The 24,681-nt window shown below is 38.6% G+C and overlaps 1 protein-coding gene and 1 long non-coding RNA gene across 3 annotated transcripts in view; both read right to left on the bottom strand.

Annotated features, from left to right (window-relative positions):
- Window positions 1-828: 828 nt before the first annotated feature.
- Window positions 829-12,937, bottom strand: LOC140682616 (uncharacterized). The gene is made up of 2 exons (XR_012054522.1): window positions 5,664-12,937; window positions 829-1,937 (listed from the first exon to the last, which is right to left on the bottom strand). It is a non-coding gene; the product is annotated as an uncharacterized lncRNA (long non-coding RNA).
- A 3,862-nt stretch (window positions 12,938-16,799) lies between these two features.
- The window catches only part of UMAD1 (UBAP1-MVB12-associated (UMA) domain containing 1), a 78,726-nt gene continuing 70,844 nt past the window's right edge, over window positions 16,800-24,681 (bottom strand). For both annotated transcript variants that reach the window (XM_030264720.4, XM_012571497.5), the window contains exon 4: window positions 16,800-18,547. In XM_030264720.4, coding sequence (XP_030120580.4) covers window positions 18,290-18,547 — 258 coding nt within the window. In that variant the 3' untranslated portion in view covers window positions 16,800-18,289. The remainder of the gene's footprint in view (window positions 18,548-24,681) is intronic.

The raw sequence follows: 24,681 nt of genomic DNA, 5'->3' as shown, positions 1-24,681 counted from the left end.
AAACCACCATTTTCTTTCAAGAAGTGTAGTATACTCACAAGCATGCAGCAGCAGCTCCAAAAATCATCCTCCAACATTCCAGTGTTTATGGGTGTGCCTTAATTAAAAGTATTCTGCCAAACAAGGAAACCTGACTCTTTAGGAGAAAAGTATTGAATATATAAGGACACTATTACAAATTCATACAGATTCAGGAGAGAAAAGGATTTGCTTATTGTATTTACTTGACAGGCTTTTAAGAAAAACAAATAAGTTAGTTGATGTGCTAAATTCTGTTATATATCAGCATCAGCATATATATCTTTGGAAAGAAAAACCTTGATTTCAATCTATTGCTGTCCTATTTATAATAATGGTACATCACAATTCTGGTGTAGTCCATGGCTGATTTGAGAAACAAACTTCTACAAGAAATTAATTGGATAACGAGAGTCAGCATTATCAGTTAATTTTTGTATCCACATATCTTATTTTCTTCCTGATTTACTGAGCATGTTACAGACATAGAGAAAACATGTAGCTATCAACACCAATAAAACATGTCAATGGACTTTCTATGAGAAGCTTTTTCATGTTTTCCCAAATCAATCCTAAATGGTTCAAACTGTATATGATTTCTTAGATGTCTATTTATAGTCATACTGGTATGTTTACTCTGGAAAGACAAGGAAGTCCCAAGGAAGTCCCACAAGGGCAATTCTGTCCTTTTGAAGTGTTTATTTTTCAGTATACTTATTGCTGATAGTACATACTCTATAGTTGTCCCACTGCCTTTTTTTTTTTTTTTTCTGAACAGGTATTTCCTGTTTCTCAGACAATATACTGAGATTATTTTTCACTTTTTGTGCAAGACTAATTACTGCTTTACACACAGTGGGCTAGTATGGATTATCAATGGGAACACAGTGTTTGCTGTATCTTAAAGTAAGTACCCTCTCTCTTCATTGGTCTTTTTACAATCACACCTAGAAGATCAGAGAGAGCTTTATCATGGTCCCTTCCTTGCCTTGGAAAAAATCCTTCAAAGGTCCACCCACCTGGCCTCACTCCTATACTACCTGTCCTGGAACAATGTTTCAGTCTTGAAATAAAACACTTTGCATGCCATTATTTGCTTAAAACATACATGACATACGTGGGTTGACACACATGGATCCACAGCTGCAAGACAAGGTTAGACCTCACTGCACAGACCATATCAAATCAAGGCTGATTTCAGAAGAGTGTTGTAAGAGGCAGAAGTTTGCTTTTCAATGTAGGAAAATCAGAATAGAATTCATCTTTGCAATGGGGCATACTCCATAAATACTTGTTAATATTGAGATGGCCTTTTTCTAATTCTTTTCTTCATGAAGCTTTATCAATTAACTCTCAAGTTGGATAGATCATAAATACAGAATTTACACATTATAAGTGAAAAAATCAGCTATGACACTACCTGAATAACACAGTGGAGCTGAAGGATTAACTGCTCCATGGTTTTTGGGAAATATATCAGTGACATGAAATTGAAGCACAGCAGAGCCCTTTGCACAGCACGCAAGTGCTGCGGTCCGGCTCACGGCTCCATCATTGCCCAGCATTCCTGGAGGACAAGCACAGGGGGCAAGTGCCTGGGCTTCTCTCTCCCTGCTGGAAGATGGGGTGTCCCCTCACCAACCAAAGAATGGTCTGGGCTGGCAGGTAAGGACAGACACAATAGAAAAGGCCATTTCTGGAAAGAGTAGGGAGTCAGAAAGTATTCCCCCAATCAGCACAGCTCACCCAGCTGATTCCATTCCTTTTGCAATGGAAGTGAATCTAAAAATTCTTTCTTACCTCTCTGGCAGCAGCTTTTACCCTGATAAGAGCAGCTGCACATCATCTTTTATCAAGAGAGCGGTTGCTAGCTAGAAGACCTGTGTTGCTTCTTTCTGGTTTTAACTTTTAATTTTCACCTGCAGTGAAGAGATAAAATGAATTCCAGTTTAGCTTGACAATCCTGCCTGCACAGGTGTGCTGTAAGAATACCGCTGTGGTGTTCAGCTGGGTGAATGTTTTAGATGACTACAGTAATTATCAAAAGTACTGGGCTTAGTTTTCCCCCTCTTTAATCTGCATCAGATTTGCCAAATAGTTTCAGCTGGCTTTTTTACCTAGATAAATAAAGCTGGAGGAGGAAACGAAAGGTGCCTCCTTTGATGCAATACTTGGCACTTGAATAATGTAGAACTTGGGCGCTGTATGGCCAAGACCTTCTTCTTTATGGGATTATTTGAATTGAACTTCTAAATTTCCTATTTAAATAAGTCCTTTAATTACCATGCTACAGTCCTTCCTGGGATGAGGTCCCCAATCCCTGTTCCTGATACTGGTGTATTTTGTGCGCGTGAGTAAACATCAGGGTGGAGCAGCACCTCTAAGGGCAGGGCACAGGAAAGGGGAGGAGGAGCTCAAGGTCATCACCCTGAAAGTGTCCAGCTGCACAATCCTCTGCCCTCCTCAGACTGGGATGGGAAGCAAGAGCCAGTTGCTCTCCTTCTCTGCCATCATTCTTTCCATCCCTTTGATCCATTGGCAGTGGGAAAAATTATGAGGACCAGAAGTAAGGAGTTTGTGTCTTAGGGGATGGGCTCTGACTTGACCTAATACTTATTATGCATTTTATATAGAGGGAGGATTAGTAATATTAGAGGAAGAGTTACAGCAGGAGAGACTGAGGGAGATTCAGCTCCAAATATCCAGGTCCTTGAGGCTGAAGGATCCTCCAAATTTGACCCAGTTTCTCACATCTCAGTGAGTGAAGCAGCATAACCATGCAGGTGTTCAGCAGAGGGTACCCCCAACTCCAGTCTGTGAACTGAGTGTTTTGACTCCTCTTGTTCTAGTTACTTCTGAATAAAACAAGCAATTTCCTGTGAAAAGTAACAACTTACTTGAATTGGGCCTTCTGCAGTTTTTCTGTTCCTCATGAAAAAAATGAAAAAATATTTTGGATCAGTCTAAACAAAATGCCCCCTAATTAATAGCAATTAATTTGCACTCTAGAGTACACAAAATAATGTAGGATACAAAAGTATACTTAGATGATTTCTCTCTGTGTTAGTACCCACTGTGTCAGTCACATTAGCCCATCTGTAACATCCTTGTAACCTACAATTTCTAAATTCCCATCCAGTTACACCTATGCCACTCCTCTGTTTCCAGTGGCGTTAGATGGGATTAAGTGAAAAAGGAATTAAGCCTCCAAAGTTAATTAAAACATTGTTGATGATGACCAGGAAGGCATACTTTGCAGCTGTAGGTGGAGAGATGTAAGTGCTCAACATGGGGCAATTGTGCCCTGGCTTTAAAGCTCTTGATCTGTGAAAGAAAAATGCCTCTGGATTCTCATGGCAGTGAGTTAAACACTGAGTGAAGTGTAGCTGCTTCAGCTTCTCCCAGAGGCTCCCATCCTCTCTTTCCTCTGGAGGTTCTATCTTCTCAGTCTGGTGCTGTTGCATCTTTAACAAGATCAATAATATTTTTCAACTTCAGCAGCTTCATGAATTCTGATTAAGCTCCAGGACAGCGGCCATGTATTAAGAATAATAGGCAAGAAGAAGACTTTAGTGTCTCAGTCCTTGAAGTATGATAGTTTCTTCTTTAGGCAAACTGATATTGATTTGATTTTGGGTTTTCTCAGCGTGGCCTCTGTAAATAAAGTGCTAGCACACAGTATGCTCACTGTTCGACTCCTCTTCCCTGCAGACCAATTTTTTCTGTGGAAGACTTACGTTAATTGTTCCATGACTACTAATGTGTTTAATTAAGGCTCACGTGGTTAAGTCTTCAGTGAGAAAATTAGACATGCTTACAAGAATTAATATAGTAAGAAATCACAAAGGTGCAATCAGGAACAAAAAAATGGAAATGGTCTCTAGCACTGCCTTTCAACAAAGCACCGGTGTGTGAGATTCTGCACGTCATTAAATTTCAATTAAGTATTTGGGGAAAAAAAAGCCTGGCACTGACAGGATACATCATCTGACCACAGGAAGCTGTGCTGACAAAAATTCATAAAGTGGAAATTGGAAACCCATACTCTGAAGCTTTCCTGGATTAACAGTTTAATGTCCAACTATGTAATATATAATTTATGAGAATTCTCTAATGTGATCTAGCCTTGCATATTTTGCAATTTTTTATTCTTATTTAGGAAGGAGTGGAGACAAAACTAGTCCTTCTGATTTCTGGAGCCATTTTTAATAATTTTTAATATACATCTTATGGTAATTTTCCAAAGACCTGACTTTGCAATCCCCAGTTTTCAGTTCTCACTAGTGGGTTCATTTCAGCTTGATTCTTGGCCACTGTTTTCCTTTTGAAGATGGAATTTTTCATGGAATTAGACATCTAATTGGGGCAGGGAATTATGCAATTACGCAGAACTGTAGATAGAAGTAAATTGTTGCTTCACTGTTTTTTATGGAACTGTCATTCTGGAATGACTCCTGTTGTCAACTTTTGAGACTTCCTGTAGCCAGAAACAGCCACAAATCCTCTTTGCATATGCTGAATTACTTGTTTTCTATAGTCTTGTATACACTTTGTGTTCCAAAAGTGGATCTTTTTATTGCTTATGGTCCTTCCGTGACTACAGTAGTACCTAAGCGTCTTGGTTTAACAACTTTATGGCTCTTGTGTATTTAAATGCTTTCATTTCTGCTACTTTTCTTGAAATACATTATATGGAAGCATAGTCTTTGTAAATCCCATTTTTGTTTTTTAATATCTACTCTGAGTTGTAAGTATCCACTCCACTAGGAGCCTTGAGAGATACGAGATACATGCCAAACATACCATATTTGGGAGTAAACTTACAGTGGAAAAAGAATAAAAAAATCATTAACATGCTTTATTTGGGAAGGAATCTTAAAAGTGCCTTTTAATAAATAGACAGAGAGGAGAGAGTATTAAAATATTGACTATGCTAACAGGCAGTATAGTACTGTTTAAAAAAATATGCAGGAATGCAAGGAGAAGGAGCAGCTGGTGAGCCTATATAAAAGGTGACCATGTCCTTCAGAGCAGTTACCTCTGCAGCTAGATTGGAAAGCAGATATCCACAGCCTTGGGGAATAGCTTGTGGCAGGATAAATATTCCACAAAGATGAGACTAGGGGAAATTGAATTCAGAAATAGGGAAACTAAAAGTAAATGGAAAAGAAACTGATAAGGAAAAGTCAAAGAATAATCAGTGTGTGGAGACTAATAGAGGTTTTTTCTTCCAAGTTATTTCAATCAAGAGGCAAAAACTTCCTCCTCTAATTTCTATTTGCATTTTAAAGTAGTTACTCAAGCTATCTAGAAGAGGACTAAGCTGCTTCTGGTTGGTTCAAAGGTTACATAGAAGGGTATTTAAAACATGTTTGTTAAAAAAGTAAACTTCACTGAAGTCTGCTTTAAAGTTTCCCACACTGTTGCTCCAAGAACTGTCTGAGATTACTGTAAGTGAAAAATAGAGGTAGTGGTGTGGGAAAGCTCAATTTTAGGGTACTTATGTATAGGTATTTTTGTGTTTGTTTTTTTTTTAATAATAATAATAATAACAACAATAACACTCCAGTTGGTTGCCTGGGTCTTTCATACAGCAAGAAGAAAAAAAAGTTTAAAAACATGACTGTACAAGGCTGAGTACTTACCACTACTTTAAAGTGACATTACAAGAGAGTGACTCTCAAGCTGGTGGTATTCTCACAGCTCCCAGTATGACAACAAATGGAAAGTTCCAGAAAGGTCTATAACAACACCATGGACAAAGATCAGGATCTAAATCTGACTAGCCCACCAATAACTTTGTGCACTCTCACTTGCAAGAACCTGGTTTATGGTGTTTGTGTACAGTATTGCTTTTTTTCTCACCAACTCCTCACATAAAGACAAAACAGCTTTGCCACTTATACCAGTACGTAAAATAAAGGAAATTATCCTTTCTTTTGTAATGATTCCCACATTTCCATCCTTCTCTGACTCGTGCTGCTCTACACGTGCAACAAGAGGATTCCAGTAGCCATGGCGATTAGGGATTAATAATATAATATTATTTGTTTATAAATTATCCATATTCCAAATATCCTTTTGTAAAAAGGAAATAGGCAAGTGAGATCCAGACAGCATGCTAAGTTTATTGTTATTTTCTAAAATCAAATATGATTATACTTTCTGTGGGTGACTACCTTCCCATTAATAATGTTATGTTCAAATTGTTCCATACAGTGTGGATTAGGGGAGATGACTGTTTACAGAAGAAATATAAAGCCCCTCAATATAGAAGCCATATAAATACAGGAATCATATAAAGCTGCATATATCAATATAGGAGTCCAAAAAGTTACATCTGAATGTTGTATGGTGAAAATTGCTTTTTCTTTGTACCAAAACCCTTAGTGGGCATGACCAGGCTGTGTTACATCTCATGGTGTTATTAGGGAAAAAGTTATAAAAACATGTGTATCATACACAAATCACAATTCACATTCCTTATTATTTTTTCAGTTAAAGAAATACCCATCACAAAGCTCCCAAATGGTGGCAGTCATAATTAGAAGGTTATCTCAGACAGTGATGGTGAAGAACCTGGAGGAAGTTTTGAAACTTTATAGTTGCTTTGCCTATTGGATAGCTAAAATATTCTCCAACTAAATATTGTTTATCTTCCCTCTTGTTTTTAAAGAAGCAACTAATCAGTTTACTGAGAATATTTTCCACTGGGAAGTCAATAATCATCAAAATTTAAACTCTTCACATGCTTTATTATTCTGGTAACTTTCAGCTTGTACGGAAAAGAGTAGTTTGTCATTAAAATAACTTTAAATGTTTTGTTGTTTTCAAAATTACTTTGCCAAAAAATAATATTAAAAGTGAAAAAGACATGTTAGATTATTTTACAGTTTTAAGTAATGTAAACCCAGAAGTGACCTATTTTATGTTTCACTCCATGTTGAGTTTGTTTCCTTTCTATTTGGAATAGTAATTTTAAAAAATTGTCAAAAAATGCAACATCTGTCTCCATAACATTTACATTTACATTTGTATAAAAGGCAAAGTATGGAGAAATAAGAGCAATTTCAGAATAATTTGTTACAGTGTTTCATTATATCCAGAGAATGAAATAAGGTAGGAAGCTAGAAAATATTTTTGAATAAAATTATTGTTATCTGATCTGCATCAAGAAGCTAACAGGATAACTGATTTTATGACAAATCCCACTTTTGTAGCAATTACATAATTATTATGTAATTGCCATAATAAATCCCTGGTTTATGATTTCACAAGAAGAACTTCAGCATCTCCTGAGTTCGAGTCTGAGCTTGCTGAGCTCTTGCAGTGAAGTCCTGTTTAGACAGAAGGGATGAGTACATATCAGCATTTCAGCTCCACAAAATTCCAACTTACCATGCTTCCATTTCAATCCCAAAGTAATCTGGGGCAGAAAGCTGGTTTCCCTTTGGGTGAAACTAAATCAGGATATGTGATGTGGAATCCAGAGGACATTCAGCCCATAGGGCAAGAGAACAGCAGTCTAAACTAGAAATATGTGTGAGAGTGTGTGTTAAGCTGTCTGCCTTGGGTTTTTTACTCTATAGATCCATTCCCCTTGGGCAGCATTACTTGCTGCAATATGGTCATGGCTAGTGAGAAGCATTACTGCTCTAAATAATAACAAAGTGTGGTACCCTGAGTGTCATCTTAAACTGACCTCTATTTAAGAGGATGGATAGGGCTCCGAATTTTCTGAAAACCTCCCATGCTCCAAAAATGCATGAATTTCAAAGCCAGCAATTCCATTACTTGCTGCTCCCACTGCATCCTTGCTCCTCGGGTTAAGGAACTGCCATTCCTCCATGTCCACCCAGAGACAGCTGACAAGTTCCCCAGTGCGCAGCAGGTTGGTCTAAAGTTTGCTCTGCTGCTCTCCAGGTGGCCAAAGACATTGGTTCGGGTGGGATGGGAACGATTGCCAAGCACCTCCGGCCCAGGAGCGGCACTTCCAGCACATGTGGATGTTGCTCTGGGCTGCCTGAGGCACAGAGGGAGCCGCAGGGTTGCTGTGGTGAACCCAAGCGTGTAGAACTTGTTTGCCCATGCCATCAGGCTTACTTCATCCTTCACTCCGAGCAACACCTGGAAACATTTGTTTTCTAATGGTATTTGGCTATAAACAGACTGTACTCAAATTATCTTACTCGGGTTGTTTTTCTTAAAATCTTCATTTTTTTATAACCAATTATATAAAGGTGGAATACATATCCTTCTGTTTAAACAGGGGAGGAAGGTGAGGATTTAACCCTGAGGATGAAGAGCCCCTCATTAAAAGCCATCAGACTGCCACTGAGTGTGAACTTTAGGAAGGGATGCTCTGAGATGCAAGAAGCTGTGTCCTAAGGCCTCTGATGGTTCAGGTGGGGATTTGACAAAATGCAGAACAACTCCTCCTTTAGCTGCACACACTCCTTCCAAATGAAGGCAAAGTAGGGGAAAAAACAGCAGATGCAACGGCCTTGTCTTGATGTGCACCCAGGATACAATCTGGGTGTGTGTCTCAGGAAAGAAGTAAGTGTCTCTGACCCCCGAATTAGATGCATAATTACTAGTAATCGTGAGGTAGGAGTCTGTGCCCACGAGAAGCAGAGTTCAGAATTCAGATCCAGCAGGAGCTTGGAAATGGGACACAGTCATGGGAGCAAAATTTTACCTTAGTAATCAAAAACCTTCCTGGTTCCCAATTGATCTCCTTGCTTCTGCTGAGATCAATGATCACTCAGTCTGCAGGATCAGCAGTGAGCTCAGCGAGGGGCTGCAGGCTCCAATGTGTGGCAGTGAAGCCAGCAACTAGCAGAAAGTGCTGGCCTACAAAGCACAGCTCCTGCACTGGATGCCTTTTAGCAATCCCAGGTAACAGCCACTGCTGAGCTTCTGGAAATACTCCACATGGAGAATATTCCCCCACAAAGCAGCAGAGCTCCCAAGCTATGCTTAGCATTGCAATATTTGTGCTCTTTTAGATTAGAATGAAATGGCTTTAATGGTCTAGATTTTAAAAAGAAAGCCAACCTCAGGACAACATGAATCCAGCTCTTGCCCCAAAATCCATCCCACTGGCTCCAAGTGCCACCCTACCTGGGCTATCAACAGCACTGGGGTTCAGCTGCCCCAGCAGCCTGAGAGTTGAAACCACTATGAAAAAGGCACAGATGACTGTACTGATGATATTCTCAGATAAAAAAGGTGAGATGGAGTTGCCCGAAAATGGAGATGAGATGCAATTGAAGGGCGTACACTGTTGACTGGAACACACAAGATGCAGACAGACTCCTTGGCAGGCATTGTACACACAAACAGCACATTTTTAAAAAGCATGGAAGGCAGCCACATTTTAATAGACTTTCTCCTTGTCCTTTTTTTAATCTTACTTCAAAGAAGAGGTCAGCACAATTCCTTTCCCCCAAGCCTTGTACTTGGAAATATCTAAGTCATTTAGACTAAAAAAAAAAAAAAGAAAATATAGACTACAGAAAAAGAGTTGGACTTGATCCTCTACCAAGAGATCCCACTGTTCTTGACCAGATTCTGTCAGCAATTTCATTATGAGGATTTTCTCCAGATATGACACTTAAATTCAGCTGTGGGGAAAGGGATAGAGAAGGGGAATGAAGAATCAAAATAATACATTATTTGGTACCTGCTAGAGAATGAGTCTGCCTTTAAATGACAAGAAAAAGATAGTAGTGTGTTTTCACATTAAGTCAGTATTGACATTTTAAAAAAGCTTTAAAACATACAACCAGGACTTGTAGTTAGGATGGGAAAATATTTTAAATTGGAAATGTGAATTTAATCCCCTCAATCAAATAAAAAATATTTAAATATTTAACCTGATTGCTGCTAACTGCAATTTCCTATAATAAGGAATTATGAGGATAGAGAGCAGTTCTTAAAGGCACATGGTTCACATGGAATGAGCAAAGATTCAGGTCTGGAAACTGCAGCTTTGTCTGTGTAAATAGTCCCTTTGCCCCTTCACACAAATTACCACTGAGAAAATTTCAAGTACTATTTTGTATGTGGCATTAAAAAAAAAGAAAATAGTCTCGTATTTTTTTAATGTGGACTGTTTGGCAACTGTTATTAACAGAAGATATGGCAAAACAACACAGGTTTTCAGACAGTAGAGCCATATAAGGCCTCTAACATTTGAATTAAAGTGCAAACAAAAATTTTTCTGAAGATATTTAGGACCAGTCTCGCTCCATGTGGAATTCACTTTTTGTGAACAATCACCTTGTATATCTATCCATACCTATATATACAGACACATACCTAACATATATCCACATTCTCTGCAAATAAATGTATCCTTTACATTAATTTCGCTATGATCTTTAGGACAAACCCTGTTCTTAGTTATGATGGTGTAAGATATACCTTTGCTGAAATACAGGTTCATATAAAAATCTCTTTCCCCTTCTAGAACTGCTTTTTTTGTCTGTGCATAAAATATCACTGTGCTGAGGGCAAGATGTAGGCATCAACTGGCAACTGAGCAGTTATGTGAATCCACAAGGCTGTTTTTCACACATTTGGAGGAAGCAGCAGATTGAAAAACTCTGATTGCTGGCCTACAACTAAGCAGTATGTTCTGAAATCCACCTCAATCCATTTTAGGATGTGTGTGGTCATTATAAATTAACTTCCTCTGCATCTCCCTTCTCTGAACTGCAGTTCAATTCATGAGTAGAACTGTATCTACAGAATTAAGTTTTATTTTTAACTGACTTTTTCCTTAAATGCTGCATATTCTAATTCCCTCCTCCTCCCTCCTCCACGGCTGGCAACAGACCAGCTCTTTCATTGTATCTGGAGCAGAGAAACAGCCCACTGAATCTTCCCCAGACCACATCATTGGGTCTTAAAAACTGTGAACAAATCAAAATACTTATTTAAAAGTAAATTAATTCCCATTTATAATACAGCCTTCCACTGCTTGTGACAGTTCTGATCTCTGCAGATATAGTCCATAGGGAGACAAGGAGGACAAAAAACCTGAAATAGATAACTTTGTCCTGTTCCAGGCATGCTGCTGGAGCTGTCTCTGGCAGCAGCTGGCTCTCTGCATAGACAGCCAAAGGAAGAGAGGACAAGCCAGAGGGTTATTCTCATCTTAACTGTGGACAAAGAGCTCCTCTTTCCCGTCCCTCCTCCCAGCAGATGGAAACTAGGATGACTGGGATTGTAATTAGGCACATCAGCATGGAGGAAGCAGAGAAGAGAGAAGATTTGTGTGTGAGAAACTCCCTGCTCAGACTTTCTGGCCTGGCTTGAGCCAGCCACACCATCAGGCACTTAGGAAAGGCACCTACAAGGCCAGGTTGGATGGATCTGGGACAAAAGGCTCAAGGGAGGAAATCCTCAGATAAGAATCATTCCCTTTTTGTTTACCTCAAATTTCATCATCTTAATAATGTAATAAACACTGAGGAAGAGGCATTCTCTAGGCCAGAGGAGTTTTATGATCAATAGATAGATACATACAAGGGGAAAAGGTTACTAGAGCAAGCCAGGCATTGCTTTGTTACTGTGCTGTCAAAAGCACTTCTGTCAGCTATTGCAAAGTAGACCCTCGATACTTTTAAATATAAGAGCAGACTGTGAAATTGTCACCTTTCTTTTTTCTTCCTCCGTGATCAAAATCTTAGGATATTCTAATGTCCAATGTCACCAGTGCTCTATACTGAATCTCACTGGGGATGCTTTCTCTCCTCTTGTATTGCTCTGGCAATGCTTACACTGATCCAGTTTGCTGAGATTGTTCTGCACACGTTACCTATTTTGATACCAATTTCAGTGTAAGTCCTAAAAGAGACAAATTACTGGGTCACGATCTGCAGACAACAGTGATATTATCAGAAGTGCTCTCCAGGCTGCAGTGATATATCAGAAATGGATGATGTTTCAAAGGAGAACTTTTTCAGCGTTATCTTCATCGTTTCTTAGGGAGAGCAGAATATGAGTTTGTGCACAAGCCAGAAGAAGTCTTTGAAGCACGATGAGGCAGAAAGTGCCAGAAAGGCCCTGTTCAGTTAATTTATCTAAAAGCAGAATAACCTATTCGCAAATTTCCAAGTAAGATTTTATCCTTCAGTTGAATTACCTCATCTGTTTAACAAGGGTGTAGTAGGTGATTTTTATTCTTCCTAACTATATAGGAGAAAATAATCTTCGTACAGCTAAATTGCTGTTGCCAAGGACACACTGGGTACACTTTTCTTGCTGTGCCATGAAGACTAGAAAAGCCAATCTAACAGCAAGAAGTAATATTTTGAGACACTGTGCATGTAGTCTTACAAACAGCCAGAGACTCCATTGCTACAGAAGATCATTGCAGAGCAAATCTTATCTGACTTCTTTTTGATATCTGTGGTGAGCAGACCAGTCTTGGAATCACTTCCTGTTCTAGCAGACAGCTTTTAGCATCATGTCTGAAATCTCCCCTTCTGGCTTGGGCAGGGTGAAATGGCACAGGCAAACTGCTAAGACTGGCAGATCACCAGAAGATGAATTTGCTCAGTTTAAAAAAAGGCAAATTATTTTCCAAGAAGACAGAGTTTGACTTCAGCAGCACCTCTCATGCTTAGAGGAGCTGTGTCAGAGATCTGTGATCACATGGCTGGTCATGTAGGAGACAGGAGTGGAAGTTGATCAGGTCTGCATTGCTTTTACCTGCAGGGTATCTATGTATAACATCCTTTCCTTAAGGACTGCCACCCTGGAGATGTCTGCCTATCAGAATATGCCCCATGCTGGAAATCATCTGTCAGCCCCAGCTGGATGGAGCAGAGTATCTCCCAGGTACTGATGTTTCTAAAATAGGGTACAGCTTTCTTCAGAAGAAGAGACAGCCATTGGAGGTAGTGGTGAACTCAGAAGTCTTGATTAATGAAGGCGAACAGTTTGGACAAAACCTGGAAAATGGCTTTATTCCTACAGTTTCTCTCAGATTTGTACAAATCAATAGCTATAACAACAGTGCTACACAAAATTTCTGATGTGAATAACTGCAACGTGAAATAATTTAGCTAGCTAGCCTCTAAATAAACCAAAATATGTCAGCCATCTTTGTTCACTCACTCTATATTTTACAGCTGTCCTAGGATTAAATTTGTCTTGAATATATGATATTAAGTTTCAAGATGACTCTTAATACTGACTTGTACTGTAAAGCATTTGAGAGATCTACAGCAAAACACTACATTTCCATTTCTCAATCAATGACCTCTTAATTGATGCCATTTATTAACAGGATGGCAACTTCTAGTTTTGAAGCAGTTATTTTAACTTGATCATTGGTAAGTGCATATACTGCAAACTACATCTGGTAAAAAGGAAGTTTTAAATTCCTCTATTAAACCAGTATCAATTGCCATTACAACACTTTCCTACTTTGCCCCCAAAACAGAAGTTAAATTACAACATGAATTGAATTACATTAGAAGACAGTGAACATTAACCCGATGTGTCCCCTTTTAGCCATAATTATACTATGATTAATATGTAAAACCTGCAAGTACTATTACCTGAACTATTACCTGAACTAAAATTTGGCAGTCCTTTCTGGGATAAATTTAATGCATATGTTCTATTCCACCCCGACAAATAGAGAAGTGTAGATGTTTTTTATTTGAGAGACAACTGAAGGAGAACTAGGCAAACTGCAGAAGACATAAAAGTGAAATAACAACAAAAAGATCCTTTGAATAAATTGAAAATAAAATATTAAGTCTTCTACATAAGCCCTATCTAAACATACTATAGACAAACACAGAGGAATCTAAAGGAACAAAATGCAGGAATCTAGAAGTGTCTCTAAGAGCAGAATAAGCCAAGCAGATCACCAATAGTTTTTAAAAACAGGTGAAAAAGGAAATTACATTTCAGCTGTAATTACATTACAGCTCACAGCATATCACACATTGCTTCATTTTCTAAAGGAAAACAGACAAATAGCAGAACTCTTCATAAAAAGGCTGAGACAAGGTCAGACTAAAGTTCTACTAGTATCAGTTGCTTTAAATAAGTAATTCCCACCTCTGTGATGGCCTATTCCACCTGGGGCCTTGTTTTCTGAGCCCATCTGCTTATTTTCCAGTGAGATTTAGATGGATGCTCAAAGCTGACCTCCCAGAACACTTACATGAGCATTTGGATGTGAGAGGCTACTCTAACCATAATGCTGATAGCCACAAAGAGTTGGATGAAGGATGTTTATAATCAAGGCTCATCTTTTTTTTTGTTTGCTTGTGAGCAGTTTCTTTTATGTTCTGTTACTGAAGTACATGTGTCAGCTGACTTGAGAGGACAGCCTTGTAAATTAGATCTTTGATCTCAAGAGTTTATTTTATCTTTGCAGCAAGGAAAAGTGAATTGGCTAGGAGAACTAAGCACTCTCTTGTCTCTGGTCTACAGCTGCTGCATCATTCTGGGGTCACCAACTTCCACTTCTATCACTAGATACTCTCTTTTGCTACAGAATTAAAAAAAGGCTTCTCCAACATCTCATCATAACCTGCTGACAGCTTTACAACTTCTGGTTTATTTTATGAAGCATACAACCGGATTTTTGCTTCTGTAGAAGAGAGAAAACATTGAGCTGTGATACAACAAAGCTCTTTGAGCTACTCTGATACTGCATCAGGAAGTAAACTTTAATTGAATATTCAATGACTATTTTTTGGAGTAAAACACAATTTAGAAAGAATATTGAATGGAAGGCTGCAGACTAAGATGTTCCAAAATGTTCAAACGAGTATGTGGTCCACTGCTTATCTCCCATTACTTATGTTAATGTACAGAGGCATTAGGCACTGTTGTGCTGTCTGCTACGTGTACACAAAAAGGACTATGGGACATGATACTGATTTATGTCCTGATTCAGATCACCACTATGATAGTGTCATCATATTCTTACCATCTGCACTTCATTCAGTTTCCATGGCTGTGATTCAGGCAGGAGAGCTAAGAAAGGGTCTGTGGGAACTCATCTCTCAGAAGGACATTGAAAAGAAGAGGTTGTAGTTCTCTAGGAGACTCAAAGTACAAAAATATCTACTAGTAAAGAAAGAACACAGTTGCAATGGAGGATACAAGAAGTTAAATTTTTTTTTCTTAGTTTAAGGAATTTGATGTATTGATGGGAAGAAGTCTGGCCTAACACACATGCTTTCTAATTTTGTGAGCTCATTACAGAAAGTCAGGCTTAACGTTGATGAAAAGTTGCAGCACAGCAGGGTAGGCTGAATGAACTCAGCTTGGCTTACTAAACCTTCGTCTTCCTACAGCACCAAACAGGAGTCTACCTTTGGAATTTAAGGAGGATATTCTGCCTTTTTGTTGTTGTACACTCTCTGGCTCCAAAAAGAAATCTGGTTAATCTGGAATTGCGCTGTCACCAGTGGAAGAGTTGCAGTTACTCAGGAAGGAAAGGAGTTACCCCTAGGAGTTGCACTTCTGGTTCCTCTCCCTAGTCACTAGGCTGAGCAGAGAAAACCCAAAGCAAGATGGATTATCATGTCATAACAAAAGGGTGGTTGTGGGGAGGAGGGCAGTTTTTCAAGCTCCAGTTTTATGCTATTGTTCAGAACAACCCGCTCATCTTGCCCAGGAGGCTGCTTCAGTGCTTTTGTGAACATAACAAGTTCCCCAGCTAAAAATGCAATAAACTTAGTGTTATTTTGAGATACTGTAATTGCCATGGTGAGTATGTTCTTTGCATTTCTTCTGTAGGTGTTCTAGGGTGAAACACTCTCCTTTGTGACCACACAAGTGTGTATTTGCTGACTGTCATATCAGGGTTTGGATCACACTTTACAGAAACAGCAGAAACCAGATCTGTAACCACTACCTTGACTGACCTGCTGGACACAACATTGTCTGGTTCCATTTCTGATTTTGTCACCAGGGAGTTGTCTGAAGGGACAGTCAGCCTTGTGTCAGGCTGCTTTGGATGCAGTTGTTCTTTGATTTACCCCTGAACAAGTGCCATAAGGCATCAATCCAATTTTAGGCACTTTCTCAAGCATGGGAGAGGTTTGAGCCCCAGCTTGTGCTAAGGGGAGGGCACTCAGGAGATACATTCCCAGTACCCTTGCTCATTAGTGGTACTTTGCTGGGCAGAAATTTTACCCTTTACAGGAGACAATTAAAGACGAAGACCAAATGTCTAAACCTACTGTACACATTTCTCATCATGGTGAATACAATCTCCTCTCTAATCTCCTTTGCTGCTCATTTCGTTTTGAAAGGACACCTGTGAATGCAACAGAGCTCAAATCTGACAAGATGTAATTATTTTAGATAAATTGTCTAACTTTAGGCAAAAAATTATTGCAAAAAATTACATTCCAAGTCAGCTAGCAAATAAAGAACCAGTATTGTGAGTTTGTTTGGTCTTCAGCAGTGCTTCTAGACCAGCTCAACTGCAGAAACATTTGAGATTCAAAATGGACAGCTTGAATGGAAACATGCTATTTGTAGAATGATCAATCTTTTAACTGCTGGATATAAAATAATAATTAAAATTATTTTAGTGCTTTGGGTATGTGTTAACTAAAATCTTAAGAAACAAAACAGTTCTAAACAACGTCATAAAATTAATTCCTCCTTTTATAAGGCCTGAGTACCTGAGTACTTCCCAGCTCCCGGCCACACTATTCTCCAAGCAGTGTCATGGATGCTACCTAAACCACTGCAAGTCACCAACACAGCACACAGAATCCATCATATGAGAGTGTGATATATTTTATTAGAAGGACACTAATTTTTAAATGACACTGAAAAGATTTTCAAACTGAATTTCCAAGTTCAAGTTCCCATGAAAGCTGAATGGTCTGAGCTGTCGTAAACAATATAGGTAAAACCACATAATAACTCTCACATATAAAAAATAACTCATTATTAATTGGCATTTTTATTTGAGTGCAGCACAGATACTCCCCTTGAAACAATACCTTCAAAACATTTAAGAACATAGCTGTTCAAAAATATTAAATATGCACATTTAAAAAAAATCTAAAACATGGATATTTAACAACCTAAGACATATTCACAATGTAATTTCTTCATCATTTTACAGTATTTATCTCAAATACTGTAAGAGGATCCAAGTCTGAAAATATATGTACTTTAAGCTACCACAAGAGTGTAAGAACATAAAAAATATAGGAAAATATCCACCAACATTTATCACAATATATATATTGTACCGCAAGAGAGAAAACAAGTGCGTGCCACAGGTCACACATTCATCACAAATCGTGACGTGACATCAGAGAGCTGTTGCTGGTGGAAGAGCAGCTCTGGTCTTAGCTGGTAAAAATATGTTCAAAGCTTGTGAGTGGGGACACAGTGGTCTGTGAAAATGTGTGTTTAGGTATTTAGCAGTTTAATTTAGTTGGATAAGAAACAATGTAATGTTTTCCTGTTGTTAAACATTGCCATCTGTACCTCTGGCACACAAATTAAAAAAAGAAGGGTGTGACCATTAAAAGTACGTGTCCTGAGATTTCCTTCTTCAGGGGGCAAAGAGGTTAAAATGGAAAAGCTGATCTCTATATAAATCAGGAACACATGTGGTAATGAGAACAAACAGCAGCCAACAGGCAGGCAGGGACAACTTCTCCAGGCAGGCACAAAATGAGACAGACAAAATACCATCTACTGGAAAAGGGAAGGAAGCAACTGATTTTCACTTTGAAATTGGTAAGTTTAACCAATTCTATTAAGTCTTAATGATTACTTAAGAGCTTGTAATTAACTCTGAGTTTTAAAACTTGGTTTCACTGAAAAGCTCTCTGTCCAGTAATGCAAGCAGCACTGCTTTAGCATTAATATTTGTTTCTATCTTACAAAATTAAGAGGTGATCTTAATATCTGTAACAGGATCTATGTGTTTTGTAACTAATTGAAATAACAAAACAGTTGAGACATAGACTTCCTCTTAAAGTAATGAAATGTTTGTGTCTGCAGCCTACCTACTGGAAGTAGATACCAGCAGCCAGTCTCCTACTGAGGCTTGATTTCTTTGGAAATAAATGGAATATTTAATGTACTAAGTTATAGTTCACCTAAAGCTAAGAAATATATCACAGTTGTGAATAATAATCCCTTTGATATACCAGCGGCAAGCCCCCAAAATATTAAGTCAATTACAGTAAGTCTTTATCTTCAATTTAAGACTTGTTCCTTGACAGAAGCAGAAAAGCTAAAGAGAACATTATGGATCACAAAGCACTGAATTTTCAAGTGTAAAGTCATACCAAAATCTTGATAAATTCTCATTGATGTCGTAGGTGAGCAGTCGGTCAGGAACGTCACTGTGGGTGCCCTGCACTGCTAACACATGTGGTGCGAGGGCAAAGGGGACATCGCTCAGCAGGTCTGACATGAAAGGGCTGCTTTCCAAAGTCTGACTCCTTTGATTTCCCATCTCTGTGCTTGATACAGTCAACTGTGACCGGTGCCCCGTATTTATCTAAAGAGAACAGAAGAACAGAAATTTACACACTACAAATCAGGCAGCTATGGCTTTTTACTTAGAACCACAAGGACCTACTAACAAAGGGAAACAAAAAAAAAAAAAAAAAACAACCCAAAAATAAATAAAAGTAGTTTCAGAGTTCAGTTCAGTTTAGGTAGATCTAAAATAGCAGTTCTTAATACATGTTGATATAATTATTTGGTTTAGGTTCACCAGAATTAAGGCTAAAATAAAACTAAGACTCTTTGTAATGATGACTGAGATCAGAGAAACACAAAATATGCTGAGCTGGAAGGGAAGTTACGATTGAGTCCAACTTCTGGCCCTGCACAGAATACCCCAAGAGTCACACCATGTGCCTGAGAATGTTGTCCAAACACTTCTTGAACTCAGACAAGCTACCCAACATTACTCTTCATTTATGAAACCCACAAGGCTCGTGGGACTTTTTGTCATTATGTTCAGTCTTGTTTAGGGGAAATTACTTCATACAATTCCTTTCATAAACTGATGAAGCTCCATTTTTTGTTCCCCCTCTGCCTTTCCAGAAGTTGCCCAAGATAAATATGACTTCTGTGATTAAGAATTGTCCTATCCCAGTCACTTCAAAGGATTAATGGTGTCGCTTTCCACTGTGAAATAGAATTGCATGACTGGCTGGTAAATTCTTTTATATAGGGAAATATATGCATTACCAAATATGTTCTTTATTAAAAAATACACTTTGAAAGTTGAGAAACGTTTTAACTTTTCTTAAATTAAAAATTAAGAAAAAAAACCCAAAAGGATATATAAAAACTTGCCATACAGAAGTAGTCAACACAATTTAGAGAATAATGTTGGACACAGTAGACTTGAAAGCTTTGATTCTGACCTACCAATATGATCTTACTAAGTGTTTATCCTGACACTTTTGCCATTTTAAGAATGAAGAAAATACTATTTACGCTGCCTCTAGAAATCAAATGTTTTTTTTTTTTTCTGTTTATAACAATAAAATTCTATACAAACTGATACCTCTCATTAGGCACCCATAATGATGTTCCTGATAACAGGCTCTGAGCAACCTGATCTAGTGGAAGGTGTCCCTGGCAGGGGACTTGGGAGCTGGAGATGATCTTTAAGGTTCCTTCCAACCCAAGCCACTCAATGATTCTGTGATCTCTAGAAGCAAGATGTTTATTATAAGGATTTCTACTTTGTATCAGCACACATACAGAGATATTCAGTAAGGTGTTCCAAAGTGCTTAACAAGTCATGTTAAGAACACAGACAGGATTTCCAGACTTCGATGAAGTACAGACTTCTTCCTTTCAACCTCCCATATTCAACATGCAGCCAGAAAACTCCAAAGTTTACACAGCTATTAGGGAAGGAAGAGCACTGAAAGCTTGAAACATTAATTTGGTACTGACTTGATCCTAAGCATGAAATGGGTCCAGTCATATGGAGGTTGCCTGCATCCATGATTTTAAGGGGTGTTGTGCTGCTCAAGATCTGACCTGCACTCAAGCTGAATATCACAGATTGTGGCTGTTCCAGAGAACCTGAGGGTGTTGCTGTCTGACAGAAGAACAGTTTGGATGGTGGGGTGGTGGTGAGTGCTTTGTTTTCTTGCCCAGAGCATTTAGCCCAGGGAAAAGATATTCCATCTTCTTCCCAAAGAAAGGACTGGCTTTGCCTTGAACACAACCTGAGCACTAGTCATTCCTTACACAGCCCAACATTTCATCTGGCAGGACAGAGAAACCAATGCTAAACCTTCTGTTAACCTGCCAACAATGAGTCAACAACAATAACCTCTGCAGTCTGGGTCACAGCCAGCACTGTCGTGGGTAGCAGAGGACACGTGCTCCTCCACAGCCTGCTGGGACACAAGGGGTTAGTGAGTGGTGCTGCACTGAGAGGGGCCCTCGCTTGGAAGCTTTTGTTCCTACTCACAATGATTTGAAACCGAAGGTTTAAGATAAACTTCCCAAGATCTGTTGCTATCATGTCACAGGATAATAATGTAAAATTTCTGCAGGTTAAGAAGTTTATTAAAAGGAATGACTGCTACATACCACTACTAACCTTACTGGTTATGATCCAATACACAAGAGGAGCGACATTCTCCATGCTACTGTAATACTGGTATTTCTACAGCTACAGTTTACAGATATGTCTTTATTTTCCCTGGCTTTCCTTTTCTCAGTTCTCCATTTTTAGATGTAGTTAACAGCTCTTCAGAAAGCTACATGCAACAACAGAGGCAAGAGCTGACAGAGATTTCTTTTGGCTTTCCTTACTGATTCTGGTACCTTTAGAACAAAGAGAAAATAGGAAAGCCAGCAGAGAAGTCAGGAAGATAGACTGCGTAGCTCTATGCCAGCTTTCCAAGCTGTGAGCAAAAAACCATGGGCAATAGTACTTGAAGTCTCCAAGTTCAGGAGAACCACTTAAACCTCTTGTACTTTTCTAATCAGCATAGTTATCTCCAATCAGCTCTCCCTTGAAGAGGTACTAGCTTCTATGGCTGCTCATTGCCAACACTCTGAGAGAAGTCTTCCTTTTTGCCAGGGCCCACGGTATGCATCAGAACAAAAGTCATAAACATCTTCCAGTATAGACATATTCTCTTGCTAAGAACACTGCCAAACAGACAGAACATGTATTTATGTTAATATTCATTGGAAAGAACATCCCACAACAATTCAGGCGAGTCCTTACATTTGTTGCTGTTGTAAACTTAAAAACTTCTCTTAATTTCTATTCTGCATGAATTTACTACATTCCCTCTTGAAAGAAAGAACTTGTGGATCATTTATTGAGGTGCTGGTATTTGCTTGTCTTTCATCATTTCCATATCTTGAAGGGAAGCCAGAAAGCCCCAGCTGAAAAAGCAGGTTACATCTAGGAATCAATTAAACTAGATCTTCAAAGACCTTTCTGCCTCCCTCCCCTCCCACTTTCAGGGGAAAATGATCCCTCACTCACTGTCCTATTCCCATCATTCAGATGATAATCAGAAATCCCTAGAATCTAATGTTTATTTTGATTGGCAAATTATACTTTTATGAACACCTGTTTATATCTTAATTGTCCCCCAAGCTGGGTGAACACAATTTACAATGTAAATTAGACCATCATGTGGCAAAACTAATTTCAAAGAGGGGAAAAAAAGTCAGAGCAAGAACACAGCATCTGGGATCTTTGTTCCTCTATAAACCTTTCATTTTTTAAAATGTTGCTAAATGGGCAGACCCAGAAAATAAAACCCTTTCTGTATATAACAGATACCATGTCCTGAGAGTGACGGAGCAAGGACCAGCTTTGCTAACTCCCAAGTCCCACTCCACAATTGAAAGCAACACTGCAGTAAGGAAGGATGAATTACACTAGAATTATTTTACTGTGAAAGCATCATTTTACCAAACTCAATCTCTGCATACTGCCAGCAAGGTTCTTAAAAGTCTTAATAGGTTACTATTTGAATAGTCAAAAGAGTATCATAAAGAAAGCCTGAAATAGTTGACATATACATAGTACTGGTAAGTCAGAAACAAAGGAAAGTGTCAGGTCAGTTTAACAAATGCCTTGATCTGATCTTAATTCCAGTGGTCTTTGGGTCTTAGTTTATTCAACCCCTCATGAGAAAGTCTTGGGCCTAATATAACAAGATCAGTTCACAACGTAAATGGAAAAGGAGTCTAGATTTTCTGTTTCAGTTTCACATTTAATCCACTACTGTCTCTCCCATGAAAACAGTTATTTCTAATGATCTTAAAAAGTTTGCATTCACTTTTTAGTTTAGAAGAAATTGCATTTTATATTATTTATCTATATGAAGAAAAAAGTTTCTGTCCTGAAGAATTCAGGTAACAAGAAGTAATTTTTCAGCTCTGCCTAGAGCAATCATCACAGGCAGTCATTGCCCTTTGCTACGCAGAGCTGTTTCTAAGCATTCCTTGTAGTGGTATTTAGATGCTGGCCTCCTGTGCAAGACCCTATCAAACTAGACAGGTTTCTGTGCTTCCCAAACATGAAGATATCCTTTAAATGGGCTAAGAAGGATTTCACTCATATACTGGAGAGCCCACATGAGTGAAAAGGCCTTGCTGAAGCCGAACTCCCCAGAGGGCTTTCAGGTAATGTGATGAAGAACTGGACACACTGGTGGAGAACATCAGTCACCCATGGGTGCCGAGGTCACTTCCAGTGCAAACACCAGCACAAAATGCTGTGATGCAACCGAGGTCAAGGTTATGAAATGGCTTATGCTTTATGCATGCATTCTTCAAGCACATATAGAACTGCAAGTCCTAGAGAATTTGATATTGCACATTAGTCACACTGGTTTCTACTGAAATGCCTAACTTACTTAGCCAGAATACAATGCATTCAGAGCATATTATCTGGACATTAGCTAAACTAAGCACTGCCAAATGCTATGACACACAATCCTGCTATGAGAAATATTAATTGAATGGACCAAGAAGATTACTGATTTGTATTTCACCATACACCAAGAAGTCAAAAAATTAGTAAAAATTACATAAGGTATGGCAATAAAATTTAATTCAAATAAGCAAGGTGGCTTTTTTATTCTTGGTTTGCAATCCAAAAGAACGGGGAGATAAGAAACACTTTGTAAATATATATAGTAGCTGGCCACCAGATACTAATTGTGCTCTGAAAACAATATGTTATTTTGAAACTAACAAAGTAAAAAACTACCCTCTAAAGTAAATTATTCCTTTTTTATCCTTTTAAAAAAATGTTTCTCAGCTGTTTTTATAAACGCCTAATTTGCTGCATGTCTTTGTATTAACCATAAAGTTTGCCAGGAGTCTCATAAGGAAGAAAAACTGCACATTTTACAATGTACGGAGAAGCTGGATTTACAGTGTTCTGAAGGAGAATCAAAGACCAGTGCCAGCATTATTAGTATCCAAACCCTGGAACAAGGTTTTATATCAAAAATTATTAATTTTTAGAAAATTATACTTTCTGTAAAAAACATGGGTTTTTTTTCCCAGAAACAGACCTATTTTTCTTTTAAAAACAGCCTCGAGAAAAAAACAGTACCTTCAGTCTTCCAGAATATTTAGTAAACATCCAGCAACATAATGCTTATGACAGACACCTGCTATGTGACTAATGGTAAAGAATTATCTTTATTTCAGGCAACTTTGTGGTATTACTGGAAATAGTGAATCATAAGGTATCTAGAATTTATTTAGCACCATGCAGTAATTACTGATGTATCTAGAAATGGAAATTGACATATGGGATTGTTCCTCCAATGTGTTTTGGTTGATGCTTTAGGGTACTCATTGGACATCCTTAGAAAATTTGTAGGAATTCTGGAATTAGTATCTCCACTGAGGACAACAATTCACTTTTCAAATAAAAATGGTAATGGCAAAGATGAACAGAGGAGGAAAGAAAAAATACTCACAAGTTTGCATTCACGAATTTAACCTAGGAGAACAGAATCACAGAATCAATTAGGTTGGAAAAGACCTCTGGGATCACTGCCTCCAACCTATCACCCAACACAACCTTGTCAACCAGACCTTGGCACTGAGTGCCATGGCCAGGCTTTCCTTAAACACCTCCAGGGATCGTGACTCCATCACCTCTCTGGGCAGTCCACTCCAATTTTAACAACCCCTTCTGTGAAGAAACTCCTTCTGATGTCCAAACATGATCAAGTAAAACCTTACTGGTGGTGGGGAAAGTACGCAATATGATAATTTTCAAGTACCACAAAACCCTCAACCCAAAACATTAACAAAAAACCACCTCAACACACCAGTAAGAATGTGACCTGCATACCTACAGAACTACAAGAAAGGAACAAGCCCACCTGGACAAGCACAATACAGATGCCCTGTGGTTTCAGAAAGCGACATGTGAATAATGAGAGCTGCTATTCTTTCAAGGTTCACTCCAAATTTTAATCAGCCCTCCCCTCCAGAGACTGAAGAGAAAAGCTATTCTTAGCTGGGAGAGCAAAATAAGATGTAAGAAGTGCTGGAGACCTTGCAGTAACTTGTTGCTATGTCCAAATTTCTTCTGGTTGCTTGCTTGTTTTCTTAGCAGAAATGCAGTGTCTGGGATTGTAACGTGGCCAAGGACTGGTG

Source organism: Taeniopygia guttata, chromosome 2 (assembly GCF_048771995.1).
Source record: "Taeniopygia guttata chromosome 2, bTaeGut7.mat, whole genome shotgun sequence".
Taxonomy (NCBI): Eukaryota; Metazoa; Chordata; class Aves; order Passeriformes; family Estrildidae; genus Taeniopygia; species Taeniopygia guttata.
Note: the sequence above shows the minus strand (reverse complement) of the source record. Positions and strands in the feature narration are given on the sequence as shown.